Below are 18,272 nucleotides of genomic sequence, written 5' to 3'. Positions count from 1 at the left end.
AGGTTGACCGTCTCGACATACGACCTCAGTGACTTAAGGGACTGTCTGCTGTCATGAAGTCTCCTGAGTGTGTGGAGATGGGAGAAAGGGAGACAGAGGACAGCCCCTCTGGAGAGATGAGAACTGTTTTCCTTTAAAAAAAAATCGGAGGTGTACTGGGAAACACTGTCCTGTTTTCAGATTTTTGCCTGGTCAGGTGAAATGGCCCCACGTGGGGCTACCTGACTTCCTCTGCCTGTCTTTCTCTTTGGAGTATTGATTTAACATTAGTAGGTTTCCTCTGGCCCCCACCATGGCTGGGGGAGACAGGTCCTAGGTAAGGCTGGAGCTGTATGTAGAGACTGGAAGAAATGTCAGTGCGCACGTGTCTCCAGGGCTGGTAGCAAACCCTCACTTTGCTGTGAGGCAGCCAAGGCTCTGAGAAGAAAGTGGGTCTTGCTTTCTGTCCCTCAGGTTGCCCGTCCTGTGGTAGATAAAGGTCACACATGCACTGAGTCAGGCTAGGAAATGGCTAGGTAATATCTGAGAATTCAGATATTCTGGTTTCTTGTCATTCAGTGACATCACCCAGAGTTGTGCATATTTTATTACTGAAGCTCCTAAAGGGAATCTTCCCTCTATCTTTGGTAAAAGATGTATTTATCTTTATGTGTTTTACCTATATGGATGTATGTGCACCACGAATGTGCCTGATGCTACCAAGGTCAGAAAAGGGCATCAAATCCCTAAGTACTGGAATTATGGCTGGTTGTGAGCTGCCATATGGGTACCCGGAATGGCAAGTCCTCTTAACCACAGAGCCACCTCTCCAGCCCTCAAAGGGAATAGTCACAGAAGAGGTTTGCCCAGTAGAATCAGGCTCTGCTATATTTGAAGGCTTTCTATGTGCCTTGGCTCAGCCTTGCCACTTCTTGCCTGCTTTACCTCCCCGCTGATCTCTATCTTCTTACTGACAAATTGAACACAACCCTCCTAACCCCTTCCCCAGTTCTCGCCCAGCTTCCTTGAAAGAAAGCCTTGTGTGTTAAGAAGCATCGACTCTACAGTTGACGGCAGAGAGGGCCGGCTCCATCAGCTTGCTGTCTCAGGCACCCTGTGGCTTGTTGTTGTTTTTGTTGTTGTTTGTTTCTTGTGGAGTGACCTCCAGTGTACAGATGTTCACCAATGCCTTGACTTTGCTATCTGTTCTTCTAGGGCAATCATAGGTCTGCACAATGGACCTATTGTTCTGTTCTACAGTGAAGCACTGTGTAGTCTGATGAGCTGGGCTAGAGGGGGCCTGCAGAGAGAATCAGGAAGGGAGTCATTATCTGTGGTGTGAGAATGTGTGTCCTGGCTGGTCACACTGCATCTTGAATTATGTTGCTTCCTCTCACTTTCCTCCTACTAGTTGTTTGTCTCTCCCTGCCCTCTTCCCTTTTAGGGTCACACCAAATGGCAGGCCATGGCAACTTTGACCTTAAATGCTAGGCTAAGATGTTGAAAGAAGTGTTTAAAATTCTTCCAGTGAATTTGTCAACACCTTTCGCTGGGTGTGCTGTGTTTCTTGTTCGAGTTGTTCTGAGTCTTTTTGCTTGTGATGGTTTCTGGGAATTGTTGGGCAACCTAGCCATCCATATATCCCTCCATCCATCCACGCATTCATCCATTCACCCATCCACCTGTTCATCCATCCATCCATCCATCCATCCATCCATCCATCCCTCCATCCATCCACCCATTCATCTATCCACCCATCCACCTGTTCATCCACCCATCCACCCACCCATCCATCTATCCATCCATCCATCCATCCATCCATCCATCCCTCCATCCATCCACCCATTCATCTATCCACCCATCCACCTGTTCATCCATCCATCCACCCATCCACCCATCCACCCATCCACCCATCCACCCACCCACCCATCCATCCACCCATCCATCCATCCATCCATCCATCCATCCATCCATCCATCCATCCATCCATCCATCCATCCCTCTGCCTCATGCCATTGAGAGTCCCCCTGGAGGCAAGGTTCTGGCTATTTGGTGAGTCTACAGTTTTGAGGAAAGCAAGAGAGACCAACATTGTTCCTGCCTGTGTGGATCTTCTGTTGCCTACTCTGGCAGGTCAAAGATGTATAGGTGTTAGTAGCTTTGTCCCTGTAGACTGCAAGGTTGGGAGGTATGCAGAGCTTGACTCTAACAGCTAGAAATAGAAACGGGCCTTCAGGCCCATGGGCCAACCATCACCAAGCAGCTCATCAATTTTGTTATTCTGTTTTATTTTTGCACAAGACATCTTAGACTAGGATATCTATAAGAAGCTTCTATAGTTCTATCTGTCCCTTATTCTCTCCTGTCCTCAGACCCTCCTGCATTGTAGTTGGCTGTCACATTTAGCAATGTTTATGACTTAGCTGAAGCAGTCTTTCTGACTAGAACCATTGCCCTCCAAATGCAGTGACCTTCTGTGACCATCAGCCTCAGAAGCTGTAGCCCTCTCACATCTTTTTTTTTTTTTTTTTTTTTTTTTTGGAGCTGGGGACCGAACCCAGGGCCTCGCGCTTGCTAGGCAAGTGCTCTACCACTGAGCTAAATCCCCAACCCCAGCCCTTCATATCTTGTCCTGAGAGGTGGTGGCAGGCTTCACTGACAGGACACAAGGGACAGAAAGACTGCTCAGCTGAGATTCTATGAGCCCACTCTGGGAAGAAAGGGACACTTCTGTCTGGGAGAAGTCTGCCTCAGAAGGCAAAGGCTCTGTTGAAAGCTGTTGGCTCTTTTAGCTGAGAGTCCTATAGCTTGTCAGCCTTACTGGCTGAGGTGGGTGGAGAGAGGTGGACAATGGGCAAGGTACTCATCTCATGAGGCTAGATGAGGTTCCTGGAGTGCTGATGTCGTGGGATATGATTTGAGAACTCCTCATGGCTAGGGTAACAAACTGAGGCTGACTGGAAGGCAACAGGTGAAAGTTCTCGATCACTTGTGGTCTTTGAAGAACTCCCTGTGGTGTAACAGTTCACAGGAGCAAGGGAAATGTGTGTGTGTGTGTGTGTGTGTGTGTGTGTGTGTGTGTGTTTGATATTGAGTGTCTCCCTCCATTGCTCTCTACCTTATATATTAAGGCCGGGTCTCTTACCAGATTGTCCTGTGATCTATTTCTGCCTCCCACATCACATTTGCTTGACATTTACATGGGTGCTGTAGATCTTAACTCCGGTCCTCTCTTGTGCAGCAAGCTTTACCCATTGAACAATCCCACCAGCCCCAAGAGTGGTTTTTAGCCTTCTCCTTGCTTCTCATTCTGATTGCATCTGAGAATGTATCATAAAGTAAACGAGGGCATTCCCTTTGTATATATTTTAAGAGGAATCCAAATTCTTTCTCCCCGTTAAGTTAAAACAAATCCCCAGGGCAGAAAATCCACCAGCTTAGGGATGACCAGAGTGTGTCTTGGCTCCTGTGGGGCAGTGTGTGTGTGTGTGTGTGTGTGTGTGTGTGTGTGTGTGTGTGTGTTAGTTAGAGGCATGTGCTGATATGACAGATTGGGTTCTTTTCCTTTCTAACTCTGCTCAGAGAGGCTTGTCAAAAGCACAGGACGTGGCCTGGGGATCTGGTAATGTAGCTCAGTTGCTAGAGTGTTTGCCTGACACACTGGGTTCAATCGAGAGCACTGTATAAACCAAGCACTTTGGTGGAAGAGGTGGGAGGATCAGACGTTCAAGGCTATCCTTGATTTTCATAGTGAATTTGAGGGGTGGCTTGGTCTACACACAGGGCCCTGTCTCAAAACAAACCAACACACAGCAGCAAAACAAAACAAAACCCCAGTTCCACAAACAACAATAACACTGCTGTTACAACAGTAACAGCAGCGGCAGCAATAGCACTTAACCACAGGGCAAGGGTGCTGTGTTAGAAATCAGCTAATCTGAGGACTACACTCACAGGACTGGAAGCTACTAGAGGTCTCACATTATGGCTGAAAACCTGAAGCCTAGAAAACACAGTGGTGGACCGCCATGCCGAGAGCAACAGAGCAGGATGAGAACCTCAGCCAGTGTCCTTGTCCTCACGTGGTATGCTCTGTGACTCCTTGCCGTGCATCTTACTGTGTCTCTGACAGAAGTGTGCTGAGGGCAGAACCTTAAATGCCACGTTCTCTGTGGTGTCCCAGGGGCTGGTGACAAGCCCTGCACACCCAGCTGTCCCTCTACTGGCATTTGGATGTTGGAGCTCTCAAGCTGCCATTGTTCAAGTCATTCTCTTTGCTGTTCAGTTAGAGATCATTTTCCTGGCTCCCCTTGTGCTGTGTTTTCTTGGCTCTGAGACTGAGTCAGTACAAAGGTGGATGCCTTGCAGGAGTGACATTACCATGAACTGTTACCATCTGTGAGTTCCTCAACTGTGCAGTTAACCCGGGGATTGAAAACACTGAGACGAAACAACTGCTTTTGTATTGAACACCAAGAAATTTTTTCTTATTGATTCCTAAGAAGCACAGCGGAATTTCCATTTCCATAGCATTTCTGCTGCATTAGGTGTTATAGCCCGAGAGATGACTTAAGCACGCAGGAGGATGAACACAGGTTCTACTCCATTGTTTGTGAGGGACTAGGTCATCTGCAGAATCTGGTGTCTGGGAGGGGCTCCTGGGAGCAGTGCCCAGTGGGTACTTAGGGTGGCTGTACTTCCTACAAGGCCTTGGCAGCCACTCTTCTTCGATGTCCTTGGAAAAGTGTGGGCAGGGGAGTTCATTTTCTCCCACCGTCATATGCCTTCAGTCCCTGGCTATGAGTCAAGAGATGAACTCCTTTTTTGGGCCACCTGTGTCTGGTTTCCAGGGTGCTGTGTGCAAGCATGAGGGGATATGGCTGGGTTTTGCTCCCTCTAGGGTTTGCTTTTCTGATTCATCACCACTAGAAACCATATTCGGAGCAGATGCAGTTGGAGTGGCCAAGCTCTGAGCATTCCTCTTTGTCAGTCCCCAGATAGACCCAGGGATACTTCATGGGGAGAGCGAAGGGAGCATGATTCACGGTGGAGCGGAAGATACACGGTCTTCTAAACAATTGCCTGGACTCTGGCCTGATAGGTCCTCTGAGTAATAGTGCACAGGTGCCTCTATGTAAATCACCAGTTTCTTTTGAGGTCAGGGTGGCTGAGGGGCAGGCCTTCATCTTGGGTTGGTCTCTTTGCTCCTATGGTTTTGAAGTACTGTGTGTCCCCAATAACCACGTTGGGTTTTCCATGATTTTGTTTTGCAAACCGAGCCTCTGGTATATTTATGGATATCTCCCTGCGTTATTCCAAGTCCAGACACCTACACAGTGCATGCATCTTCTGTAGCCTTTTGAATTCTGGGACTGTTACCAAGATTCAAGTAGCTACCAGGGATGGAGGACAGAGAATCTGCGTGTAGGGTCAGCTGCACTCCAGGGCAGCTGCCTAGGGAATGGCTGAATGGTTTTCTTGGGCTACATTGTGTTTAGATTGTGTTAGCTGCTTTGGCTTGGGTGGGGTGTGGCGTGGGCAGAGAAGCTCCCAGGTGATTTCAACCAAGAGGGCCAACTCACAGGTCTGTGCTTAATGGCTTTCCCATGTGATCAAGGGTTCCCTGATGGTAGTGGTTCAAGGTTTTCACTTCTGAGTGTGTCATTCCTGTTTGTGTTGGTTCAAGTTGCAAATGCAGAATCATGTGTCCATTGGCTATCCATGAATTAGTTCATCCATTCATCCATGACTTCATTCATTCATCCATCTTCCATTCATGTATCCAGTAAAGGGACTATGCAGGTAAAGTAAATGAGGGAAATGGGCTTACAAAAGATGACAGGGGCAATGGGGACTCTGGTGACCCAGGATTCTGAGCAGGGCCAGCATTTGCCTATGCTTTCAGCCCATTCTACCTCTTAGTGTGTCAGAGGCTACCCTGACCTCTGTTTAGCCTCATCACCCCTAGGATGGCGCTAACACAGCACATCTTGTGGGGCTGGTTGCCTTGCCCTGCTTCCTGAATGTCTTGAGATTCTTGGGTACGATAGCCATAGTCAATCCAGAACTGTGGCTTACAAATATCTTGGGAGCTTCTGGAGATGTGGTAAGGCAAGAGAGACCTTGAGCACATGGAGAATGTTCAGCAGCGGAAGGGCCCATGTGAAGGGCTGTCTCTCTAGCATTGTCCGAAGTGGGCTAAGTACTGAGGCTCCACTGATCTGTGATTTGTCAAGGCGGGATGTAGGCCAGGAACAGCCATACTTCCTGTGGCTCCTGTGACTTGGAGCCTGTCACTTCCCAAGCTGAGCAGAAGCTGCTAAAAGGGATGGGGGGGGGGCAAGCTGTAAATGCAGGTTTTTATGGGAATTCTGGTCCCAGAGAGTCCTGCAGGTATCAGGTTGGTCATGTGTGATCCTTTGCCAGGAATCCATTTTCTTCGGATTGAGCAATGGTCTCCTCTACTTTTCAGGATCATTTTAGCTAACTGTTTTTTAATGTTTGCTTGTATCATTTTATTTGTTGAAAATATGGATACCAGATGCAGAATATTAAAAGGAACCTAGCCAAGGGGATAACTGGAGCTCGTGAGCCCATCTCATAAGAAACCATCAGCAGGTAAAACTGTTTACTGAAGAAGTAGGTTTATTGATGATGGACAGTGTCCAAGAGCCTTCTCTGTTTGTCTTATTTACTATAGCCACCCAGCGAGGTCGAGAGAGGGCAGCATAAATTACTATCTCACAGAAGTAAAAATGTTAATTAAGAAAGCAGTGGAACCCAACACTGTTCACACTTAATCACTTAATCACTACCACTAACGTTATGGGTATTCGTGAAACCTCCTTTGTCGTTAGATGAAACTCAGTGGGAAGGGATGTCAACTAGAAAAATAAGTCATTTTTTCTTTTTTGTTTTTGTCATATCTATCTACCATCTATCTGTCATTTCTATTGATTGATCTATCCTATCTATCTATCTATCTATCTATCTATCTATCTATCTTCTCTCTTTCTCTTTCTCTCTCTCTATTCAGGGTCAGGTTGGCTTTGAACTTGATGTGTAGCTGAGGATGCTCAACCTGTTGGGGGTGATAGGCCTGTATTACCACATCCAGTTTATGTAGCACTGAGGCTGTATGTATGCCAGGCACGGATTCTACCCACCCTCCTAACCAGAACAGAAAGTGGATTTTAACATTAGGTATCAGTAACCTAAAAGTGTTCCATAGTATTACCAAAGTATCTCATGGCTGACAAGATCACTCGGGGTAAACCTGAGTTGGCGCTCTGGGATTCATGGTGGATGGAAAGAAGCCACGTAGGCAAGTTTGTCTTCTGATTTCCATGTGCACAAACATAGAAAAAAAAAAGAAGTAAAAAACCTATAACAACCAAAGTGTCTTGATAGAATTTTGCAATGTAGTCTTATTACTGCCTCCTAAAGTACACACTATTCATTAATTTACGTCATTATTGATTCCATGAAGATTCATGCGATACTTACGTAACTATCACACGGGAAGCCTTTTCTTGGCAGTTGATGTATAAAGATGAAGGGAAACCGATTCCTGCCCGTATCTGTTAGTTTTGCTACTTACCAAATGCCCCAAGAATGTGGTTTCCGGTGGAGGATAATCAACCATTTACCTTGCTTACTGTTCTGTGGGGTCGTGATGGACTGGGCTCAGCTGGGTGGTTCTTCCAGTCTAAGCCTAGGCTCGCTTAGGTCTGCAGGCAGCTGGTCTTTGGCAAGTTGTGGACTGCTTCGTCTAGGGCAGTTTTAATCTGGACAGCCTGCCTCTGCTCCCATGCTAAGCCACCAGCTACAGGGGGTTCCAGGATTGTCCGAGGAGCGTGAGGAGAGGCATCTCATTTTAGGCTGGGTACTGGCATAAGCCAGAGACTTCTCTGAATAGTGCTCTCACTTGGTCAGGGTATCCAGGGAAAGGCAGTCCTTTTCCTCCGTGCCTCCTTTTTGTTACTTTGTTTCATCCCACCTCACCCTCCTGGGAACGCTTGTCTTCTGGTATCTAACTCTCTGTTAGGTCTTCCTTCCTTAACCTTCTGGCGTGATTCCAGACTTAACCGTGGTTTCCACCCGGAATGCCATGCTTAGGTTGCGTTCATTTATCATTCACCGGGAATGACGGTGCAGAACTGCCCGGTCTCAACGGAGCAGCATTTTAGGGAAAAGGGGTTAATAAAGCGTTCTCTGCCTTGTGGTGTTGTTAAGATTAAATAAACGAATGCATAGAATACTTAGCATGCTATCCTACAGCTCTGTGAAGTTCACCATGAGGCCTAAAATTTCAGATGATGTGTGACTCACGGTATAGTCAGTCTCTCTCTCTCTCTCTCTCTCTCTCTCTCTGTGTGTGTGTGTGTGTGTGTGTGTGTGTGTGTGTGTGTAGATAACAGGCATCTTCTAGTGAGTTCACTGGTTTGGATAGACTGGCTAGCCAACAAACTCCTAGGATCTATCTGCCTGTCTCTGCTCTCATCCCATTTTGTTGGACTTTTGGGACAGACTCTCACTGTGTAGCCTAGCCTGGCTCTGAACTCCTGCTCCTCCTGCTCCAGCCTCCTGTGTGCTTGGATTACAGGCACATGCAGCAGGCATAGCTCCGATAGTGTGAACATCATCTGAGATACTTCAGCGGCAGAACCCAAAGATCTGCAATACTGTTCCATTGAGATGAAGTCCTTGTTCCTTTGCTCTTTGCCTCAGTTTTTCCATCTACAAAACTGGAGGACAAAAATATTTGTGCTGGGAATTTTGACTATAATCTGCAGCCCAAATTTATTGTACTATAAATTTTAAGATTTTTAAAAGGGGCGGGGCTGGTGAGATGGCTCAGCAGTTAAGAGCACTGACTGCTCTTCCAGAGGTCCTGAGTTCAAATCCCAGCAACCACATGGTGGCTCACAACCATCTGCAATGAGATCTGATGCCCTCCCTCTTCTGCTGTGTTTGAAGACAGCTAGAGTGTACGCATATACATAAAATAAATAAATTAAAAAAGAGAGAGAAAAACATTTTAAAAAAAGGGGGTGGTTTGTAAGAAAATGATATCCAGAACAATAGAGTCTAAATCTGTGGAAGAGAAAGGCATGGGCCTTTTTTTTTTCTACAAAGTAAACAGATCTCTGTTTTGGGATCATGTCTGAACTAAGGTTACATCACTCTGGTCCTGTTGGTAAATCTTTGGTTGTCTCTCCTGGGACCCTCAGACCCCAGCATAGCAGAGTTCCTCCTCATTGGGCAAATCAGGGTTCCTGGTTCCTGGGGCTTGACAGGGTCTGGTGTATTTGCTGACAGCCCAATGGTTTCTATCCAGCAGATTGATTTAGTGACTGGGCCTGACAGAACTGAGGTAGGAGAAGAACAGGAGCATGCCCAGTTCATGAGCTGCCCTTTACGAAGCATTTAGTGGCTCCTAGGCATGGAGTGAAGGGACCATTTTATTATTTTTTCTTGGGGTTAGCATTTCCAGTTGAGCAAATAGAAGTTCAGACTTTATTAAGTGATTGTATTGACCAATTTTTGTCTAATTGATGCAGATTACGACTATTTGGGGAGAGAGAACCTCAAAAAAAAAGTCTATGTTAGACTTTCCTGCAGTCAAATATATATATATATATATATATATAAAATTTTTTGGTTTTTTGTTTGTTTGTTTTTTGAGACAGGGTCTTTGTCACTTTGGCTGACCTAGAACTTGCTTTGTAGACCAGGTTGGCCTCCACCTCACAGAGATCTGACTGCCTCTGCCTCCAGAGTAAGTCTCTGCTGGAATTAAAGGCCTGTTCTACAAGTCAAGGTGCATTGTGGGCAGTGCCACCCCTGGGCATGCGGTCCTGGGTTGTATAAGAAAGCAAACTGAACAAGCCACAGAGAGCAAGTCAGTAAGCAGCACTCCTCCATGGCCTCCGATTCAGTTCGGGCTTCTGGGTTCCTGTCTTGAGTTCCTGTCTTGACTTCCCTGTAAGCCAATAAACCCACTCCTCCTAGTCCACTTTCAGTCATGCTGATTGTCATAAGAGAGGTTTGAGCCAGGGTTCTCTGTCTCTGAAACCTGTGCTCCCAGACAGCATTTGCCTTTGTTGTTGTTTGAAAGATGGTCTCACAGGCTGGTCTTGAACTCCCCGTGTGGTCAAAGATGACCTTTAACTTCTGATGCTCCTGTGTACATGGACTTGCTAAGTGCTGTATGCTAGCTAACTGGTATCTGCAGTGTCGGGGATTGAATCTAGGGCCTTGTGTTTATCAGACAAGCATTCAATCAGCCTGGATTAATTTCTAGCCTACAACATATGCTTTGTACTTGACTATTTCTCAAAAAGTAAGACTTCTTCTGCATCCTCCTTATTTAAAAAAAATCATGTGCACATGTGTGTATCTATTTGTGGGTTTGTACATGTGAGTACAGAGGCTTTGGAGGTAGGAGAGGGCTCTCGATTTCCCTGGAACTGGAGTTAGAGGCATTTGTAAACCCCATGAATTGGGTGCTAAGAATCAAACTTGGGTCCTCTGGAAGAGCCATTCGTACCTTAACCACTAAGCCATCTCTCCAGCCCTAGCTTGAGTATTGTTGAACTCAGGGATGAACAATACTCACTCTCTTTCTTCCCCATGGTTCTAATAGTGTCCCTGTGTACATGCAGCAGACCCCACCTTGACAGACAGAAGAAGCTACACCTCTTCAAAGATGCCCATACCCAAATCCTAACCCACAACCCATCAATACATTACCTACCTGGCTAAAGGGACTTTGAAGATGTGATGAAAGGTTTTGACATGGGGAAGAGAGCCTGGACATGGAGGTGGCCCAACATCGCCCAAGGGTCTTGGTAAGAGGGATGAGCTGACAGCCTGGCAGGTAACAGAAGCTTGAGATGTGTAGTGAAGGATCCCCAAGCTGGAAAAGACAAAGAGGTAGGTTCTCCCCTAAAGATTCCGGAAGCAACACAACTATCCTGGTGCCAGCCCTGAAGACTTGTTCTGGACTGCTGCTATCCAGAATGGTACGCTAGGGAGCTGGTGTTGTGCTGATGACTTAGACTGTGGTCGTTTGCTTCCATGGTAATAAGAAGCTGACACACCACCTCTTCATGTACTATTCAGTGTTCCAAACCGTCAGGGAGCTCTGGCTAGGTCTGGCAAAGCTCAGGGATGTAGCCCTTGCCTAGTATATGAGGAGCCCTGAGTTCCACCCACCTCTCTACAAATCCTTTGCAAGATATTCCATCACCAACTGTGGAAGCTCTTTGTCTTCTGTGACCCAGTGCCCTTTAAACAAAGGTGGACAATCAGCAGACTCTGGGAGGATTGGTGCTGGGGCTTAGGCTTCTGCTGCTGGAAGGGTTTTGTCCTGAATCATCCACACACCTGACTGTGCTTCTGACTCCTGACCCTACTGGCTAGACAGCTGACTGGTCACTGGAACTAATGATGTTGCTCTTTTCTTATGTTTCCTAACGTATTCTGCTCTGTTTATCCAGTGGGCCGAGTCCCCTGCAGGAAATAGCATTACCTTGTAACTGACTCATGACCTACTGTTTTCTGTCATGGGTGTCGATAGTGAGTGGAAAACTGAGCCCCCACATCACAGTATCAAGAGCTAATATTTGCCGGCCATGTGGACTCAGGGTGTTACATTGCTTTCCTTGGGTGGGGGATGTCTTTCTGTTTACCCCACATAGAAAGGGCAATGATAGGCAGTACAAATGATCCCGTTCAAGACTGCTGGTGAGCCAGTGAGATATTTACTGAGGCAACTTACAGAGAAGGTTTGAATAGCTGCATCATTGAGAAGCCACCCCAGCATGGGTGCTAACTAAGAAAGCTGTACCATTGGAATTCTATGATTACTCCCATTTTATAGATGAGAAGTGAGGCTCAGGAGGTCTGCAGACAAGTACACAAGGAGCTAGGACTCATGACTGGCTACCTGACTGAAGAGCTTCTTCTGGAGGGGCTGGTGCAGCTGAGTGCCATTAGTTACTGCTTAGCCATTCCCTGGCCTCATGAGTGAACGAATGATGTGGAGGCTAGACTTCGTGAACTCAGTGCAGAGACAGCAATGTGGGCACAAGGGACTTTAGTCCGACAATGGAGTGATTACTCTAATGGGCATGAGGATCCCGGTGCTGCCTTCATTACTCCTTTCTACCCAACCTATAGTGAAAGGCGTCTCTCTCTCTCTCCACATATATATATATATATTATATGTAAAATATACACATACACATGCATCCAGATACAATATATATACACATGTACATATACATAAATTATATAGACATATATGCATACATATATAAACATGTGCATGCATACAATATATCATAAATACACATATACACACATGTGCACATACATTATATATACATAAATGCCCACACATATGTTATATATGCATATATATATGTATGTACATGTGCACATGCACACACAACCATTAAGTATCCATATACACATATACACAGGTATACATGCACATACAACCTATATATATATATGTACTCACACACACATGTACATATACACATGTATGCATACATACATTATGTATAATACACATACACGTGCACACACATGCATTATATAAGCATGCATATACACATGTATATGCACACACATAAATATATACATGTGCACATACACATATATTGCACACACACACACACACACACACACACACACACACTCTTTGTCATATTATATTAGATAAGGTCTCATGCAGCCCTAGCTGGTCTTCAACTTACTATATGGCTGAAGAGGACTTTGGACTCCTAATCTCCTCCACCGACCTCTGGGTCCTGGGATTACTGTTGTGTGTCCTGGCTAAGTCCTAGTATATTCTTGTTGAAGTTACCAGCATCCTCCTCGACATATATCGATGTGCAGACAGCAAGTGTGTGTGGTGGGGATAGTGCTCTCTTAGTGTGTTCTTTCTCCTGGGGCTCCTCTCTAGATACTTTGAAGGGCCCTGCTGGCCATCTAGGACGATGCTTGTTTGCTTCCCTCCTTCCTCCCTGGATATGGCAGAGAGATGGACGTGTTGAGAGTGAGGCTGGAGATAAAATTAGTGTGAGGCTGCAGCAGCAGCCCAAGTGGCCTTTGCCTACGTGGAAATTGCCAGTGTCCTTAATGCACTGGCTGCGAGTACACCTGTTTCCTGCATTTCTCTTTCCTGTATGTCTCACTTCTGCGCGAGATGAGAATTTACCGCCAATGAGGCTCGTGGCAGATGATGAATAGAAAGCAAGTGACCTCAGCCGTCTCTTCCCTTCCTCTGTCCCTCTGTCCCCAAGAGTGCCTTGTCAGCTTCAGTGATCTTCACCCAGCCAGTCCATATGGGCTGGTGCTGCCTTATTAAATTGCCTTACGGCTGCCGGGTGACACTTTGGGCTGCTTTTCTCCCAAAATCACCGTCAAGTTATGACTTCATTTGCAGCAGTGGTCAGAGCAGGGCGATTCTATTGATTTTCCTTCTTTTCTTGGTTTCTCTATAAATTAATTGGGTCTAATCATGTCTGCCACCCTGTCTTCAGAGGGGATTACACTTGCGGTGTTTAAACGGGGCAGAGAGTGTTTTTGATCTCCGTGAGTGTGTTTAAATTCTAGTAGCCCAGAAACCTTTTTTTTTTTTTTTTTTTTTTGAAACAGTGTCTCTTGTGATCTAAGCTGGCCTTTGGCTCTCATGCAGCTGAGAACCTTGAACTTCTGACGAACTTACCTCTAGCCCCCCCCCCCCCCCATGCTGGAATTATAGGCGCACACCCCCGTGCTCCATTTTATGCAGTACTGGGGATTGGATCTATAGCTTTCTGTATGCAAGCATTCTATACACTGATCGACATCTTAGCCCCTGACAACCAGTTCTGTGTTTTAGCAGTAATTTTTAGACCAATCAATAGTCTAAAGGGTTTAGACAGAGGAGGGAGGAGGAAGGTGCCCCTTGGTACCTCGTATCCCCATCATAGCTTTGGTGTATGTGACACCAGGTATCCCTGCAAACAGCTAGTCCCACTTGGCTTTGTTCTGTCAGGCTTACAGATAGGGACACAGTGGGACGGTGGGGTAGTCTGTTGGAGCAGGCTGCTGAGTCCTGGGAGTGCCAGGATCCCCAGAGTAATGAGCCGACCAGCAGTCATGTGGAGCAAGGTCAGATGGCTATGCTGTGCTGGTACTTCGGGAGCCAATGAGAGAGAGCCAAGGCTGAGATAGGAATTATTTTGGTCTATGGGGTGGCAGTGCACTCTCTCTCTGTGTTGTACACACACGCTCACAAGTGCCTCCAGTGATGGCCCCCAACACTAGAAATGTCATATTTTTGCTATTGCTCCAGAAGATATTTGGCTGGAGTTGGGGTGGGAGCGGGGTAGGAGGGACATGAGGAGACGCTTAGACTTGGGTCAGTTCAGTTGGTCTTCAGTGACTGCTGCATGAAGCCTCCTTCTGTTTATGGGCCACTGTGTCTCTTACTCCTGGGAGATTCCTTGTGACTGTCCTGTACAAGAGGTAGAGGGCTTTGGGTCTGCATGGTGCTGTGCTATGAGGTCAGTGTGCCTGGGGTGAGCACATGACTCCTGGAAGTCTCTAGAGGGAGGAACAGTGGGACACGTCAGCTGACCAGGACTTACTAGGATCAGACAATGTGTGGACAGTGTGACTTTGCCAGCACAGACCTAACCACCCATCTTCCCGACTTTCATCCTGCTTCAGCCGGCCTTGTGGTCATGGGTGGTGACCTAGGAGCAGCCTGCATGCATATAGGCCTCAAGCGACAGGCCAAGGCCCAACTTCTCATGTGGTAGCTTCTCAGTAAGTTAAGACACGGTGATTGTTGAAAAGTTGTTTGCTTTGAGTGACCAGCATAGCATCTGAAGGGTCCCTTAGCACCTTACATGGAGGAGGACTGATCCTGGGGTAGGGGGATCCCCGTGCTGAATCCCAACGTCTCTGCTTTCATTTCAGTAATTGACAGACAGGTTGATGTAGTCTCCACAGGGCGATATAGAGTTCCACTTTTCCTATAGTCTTAACAACAGGGTGGTTAGAGCCCAGGCAGAGAACTGTGGCGTTAGAGGGACATGCCAATCCTCACCAGGGAGGAGAGCTCAGCAGAGGCAGCTGCAGAGAGCAGTGGTGGGAGAGGCCACAGAAGTACTAGGGGACTGCAGGAGCTCAGGAGGAGGGGTGACGTCAGTGTGTTGGAGCGTCTTGGTGCCAGCAGAATGTGGAAGGTTCAGATGGAGCAAACCAGGGCCTATTTAATAGCAGAACCATTAAAAGACATGGGCAAGGGACCAATGTAGGGAATGATGCAGAACCCAAGGGCTAGGGCAAAGGGAACAGAATGACGGGAATAGCAGCCTGTAGACGCAGAGCTATGGCCTGTGGGGAAACAGATACACCTACCCCTCGGTAACCAGGAAGGAGGGGACTGGGAATAAACACTCTGCTCCTTCTCACTGTATGCACTCCTGGTACCTGCTGCAGGGCCAGGTCACTGGGGGAAGGAGGCAAGTGGCTGATCTCCAGGGGAAGAAGGAGTCATGGAGAATCCAGAGGGGCCTAGGAGACAGAGCAGGGCAGAGAGGACAGGAGAGCAGATGGGTTCAGAGATGAGTCTGAGGCCATAGACAGTTTGGGGATGTGTGTGTGAGGAGAGTTGAGGTACTAGGGGATTCTGCTGGAGGCAGTGCAGGCCAGAAATGGATGCCAAGGATCTGGAGACAGAACGGGAGAGTGATCGAGAGCTAGAAGCATATGCTCTCTGAGCTCCAATTTCCTCATCTGTAGAAAGGGCATGAGAAAGACAACGATCCGAACCTCACAGAGAGGAGCAGCGGGCCTCCTGCCCCTAGTCCTTAGCAGAAAGGGAAGGTACTGAGGCTCCTGGATAAATAAGGAACAGATAAAGGGGTGGACGTGAGAGTAGCCAGTACGGCTTGCGGAAGACTCAGCGGAGACATTAAACAATTTATCCAGTGACTACTTATTGATTACTCACTGTCGGCTGGGAACCAGTCATAGCTACTGGGAGCACAGGAGTGAATAAATTAGGCCAATCTTTCTCCTGGAGAGCTCATGTGTTTACAGGGGAAGAAAGATGGTAAATAAACATGAATAAAACTGAGCCTGACACTTGGCACAGCGCTCTGTAGACCCTGAGTGACGGGAAAGAATGGGCAAGGTCCTGAGGTGGAGAGCCAACCCCGAGCAAGCAGTCGCCTGCTTGGTAAAGATGAGAGAAAGGCCCATGGTCGGTGCAGGTTCAGAGGTCCTGAGACAGGGCTAGGCTCATGTTTATGGGAACAAGGGATGCATGGTGGGGCTGGCTATGCTCGTCCCCCGGGATGTAATTCCTAGGTGGAAAGGGCAGAGCATCTGTACAAGTCTAGTGATCATTAGCTATCGGCGATCATTACGATGGCCTACGTGTGGGAGTAGAACCAGCTCTTGCTCTCAGCCAGCAAAACCCAACCGGAGAGGCAACCTGGTGTGTGGTGGTAAAGACTCCAGAATTCGAGATGAGAGCGCTTGGTTCAAATCCTGACTTGGACACGTACCGATGATCTCTGCTAACGGCTCCAGCCCCCTGGATCCCGCTGTTTATCTCGGCGTCTTCTGTGTGTGTGGCACAGTGGCGGCTTCTCTCCTGCAGTTGCTGTAAAGACGACTTGTCCTGTTTCCGAGACATAGGACAGTACCTGGGCCACCGTGAGCGAATGTCTTCCTCCTTATCAAGGGTCGTGCTTGTATGCAAGGACTCTTCTTTCAGTGGTTCACGGTTGGCAGTCAGACATGCATCGAAAGAGCTGTCAGTCACACGTGCAGCGCATTTATGGGAGGAACCACTAGGGGCATCCTTAGAGGGTTGAAGGGAGGAAGACTTTGAAGCACGAATGAGATGAGAGAACCACATTCTGTGTGGGGTTGGGATGTAACTCAGGTGGCAGAGTGGTTGGCTGGCACTTGTGAAGCCCTGGATTCTGTCCCCAGTACCACATAAAACCGGGTGTGGTGGTGCACGCCTGTAATCCCAACACTTGGAAGGTGGAGGCATGGGGATCAGAAATTCAAGGTCATCCTTGTATCCTGTCAAGAAAGAAAAAAGGAAAGAAAAAAAAAGAAAGAAGAAAGAAAACCAACCAGACCTAATAGCATTAGGCAGGCAAAGAAACGAGCAAGGGCAGATCCCTGGGCCCAAAGCTTTGCTCTCCGTCCCACAGAGCCTTAGGGATGGTCTGTAGGCCTTGCCTCAGCTTCTCATTTTTATCAGTAAGTGACTTCCCCTCCCTATCACATTCCTTCGTCAGCCCTGAAACCTGCTGGGGGTTATTGAGACTCCTCTACCCTTAATGTCCTCCCGGGTCAGAGATGCAAATGCAGTCTTGAGGTCAGAGGAAGTGGGAGGTTAGAAGTGAGAGGCAGCTAAGAGGAAGGGAGCCAGGAGCTGGCGGCAGACAGGGGTGGAGGGCAGTGGGGATGGAATTAACTAGAACCTTGTGTGTCTGGTAACTGGCAGATTCTTTGGATAAGGTAAGCGGGACCTCTGCAAGGTAATTATCAGAGAGCGTAAATTCCAGAGATAACCTGTCCTGGGAGATATTGATGGTGGTGGGGCAGTGCTGGAGGCCACGGTCTTTGAGATCCTCAGGCCTCCTCCTTTGGTTCTTCCTTTAGTGTCCTGCCCATCCCTTTCTCCCTCCCCTCCCCCCTCCATTGCCTTGCACAGTTTTTCACTCATATCAGTTCTTCTGGGACCTTCTTTTTGCTTGTCTACTGGATGTTGGGGGTGACAGATCTGCCATTGGAGGGACCTAATTATCGATCAGCCAAGCAAGAGCACTTTTGAGAGGGAAAGAATAATTACTGTACTGGGACCTTGCTATGAATTGGGACTCTTCTGTGCAAACCATTTTCTTTACATGTGTTTTAGTCAGGGTCCTTGGAAGGAATAGGACTGAGAGAATGAATATATATATATATTCATATATACACATATACATATATACATATGTACTTATATAGACACACAGAGACACATACAGATACAAACACACAGACACACACAGGCAGACACACACAGACACACAAAGGCAGACACACACAGACACATACAGACACACAAACACACACACAGACACATACAGACACACAAACACACACACAGACACACGCAGACACACAGACACACACAGACACACAGACACACACACAGACACACAAACACACACACAGACACACGCAGACACACACAGACACATACAGACTCA

At 47.3% G+C, this 18,272-nt stretch overlaps 1 protein-coding gene across 10 annotated transcripts in view; it reads left to right on the top strand.

The window, feature by feature from the left end:
- Dpf3 (double PHD fingers 3) overlaps window positions 1-18,272 on the top strand; it is a 281,926-nt gene that overhangs the window by 84,055 nt on the left and 179,599 nt on the right. The window contains exon 2 of one of the 10 annotated variants that reach the window (XM_087552778.1): window positions 10,628-10,832. Within the exon in view, the coding sequence (XP_087408904.1) occupies window positions 10,765-10,832 (68 nt within the window). The 5' untranslated portion in view covers window positions 10,628-10,764. 10 annotated transcript variants of the gene reach the window in all.

The sequence above is a fragment of the Rattus norvegicus genome, chromosome 6 (genome assembly GCF_021556685.1).
Source record: "Rattus norvegicus strain SHRSP/BbbUtx chromosome 6, alternate assembly SHRSP_T2T, whole genome shotgun sequence".
Taxonomy (NCBI): domain Eukaryota; kingdom Metazoa; phylum Chordata; class Mammalia; order Rodentia; family Muridae; genus Rattus; species Rattus norvegicus.
The sequence above is the reverse complement of the archived record's forward strand: the minus strand, read 5'-3'. Positions and strand labels throughout refer to the sequence as shown.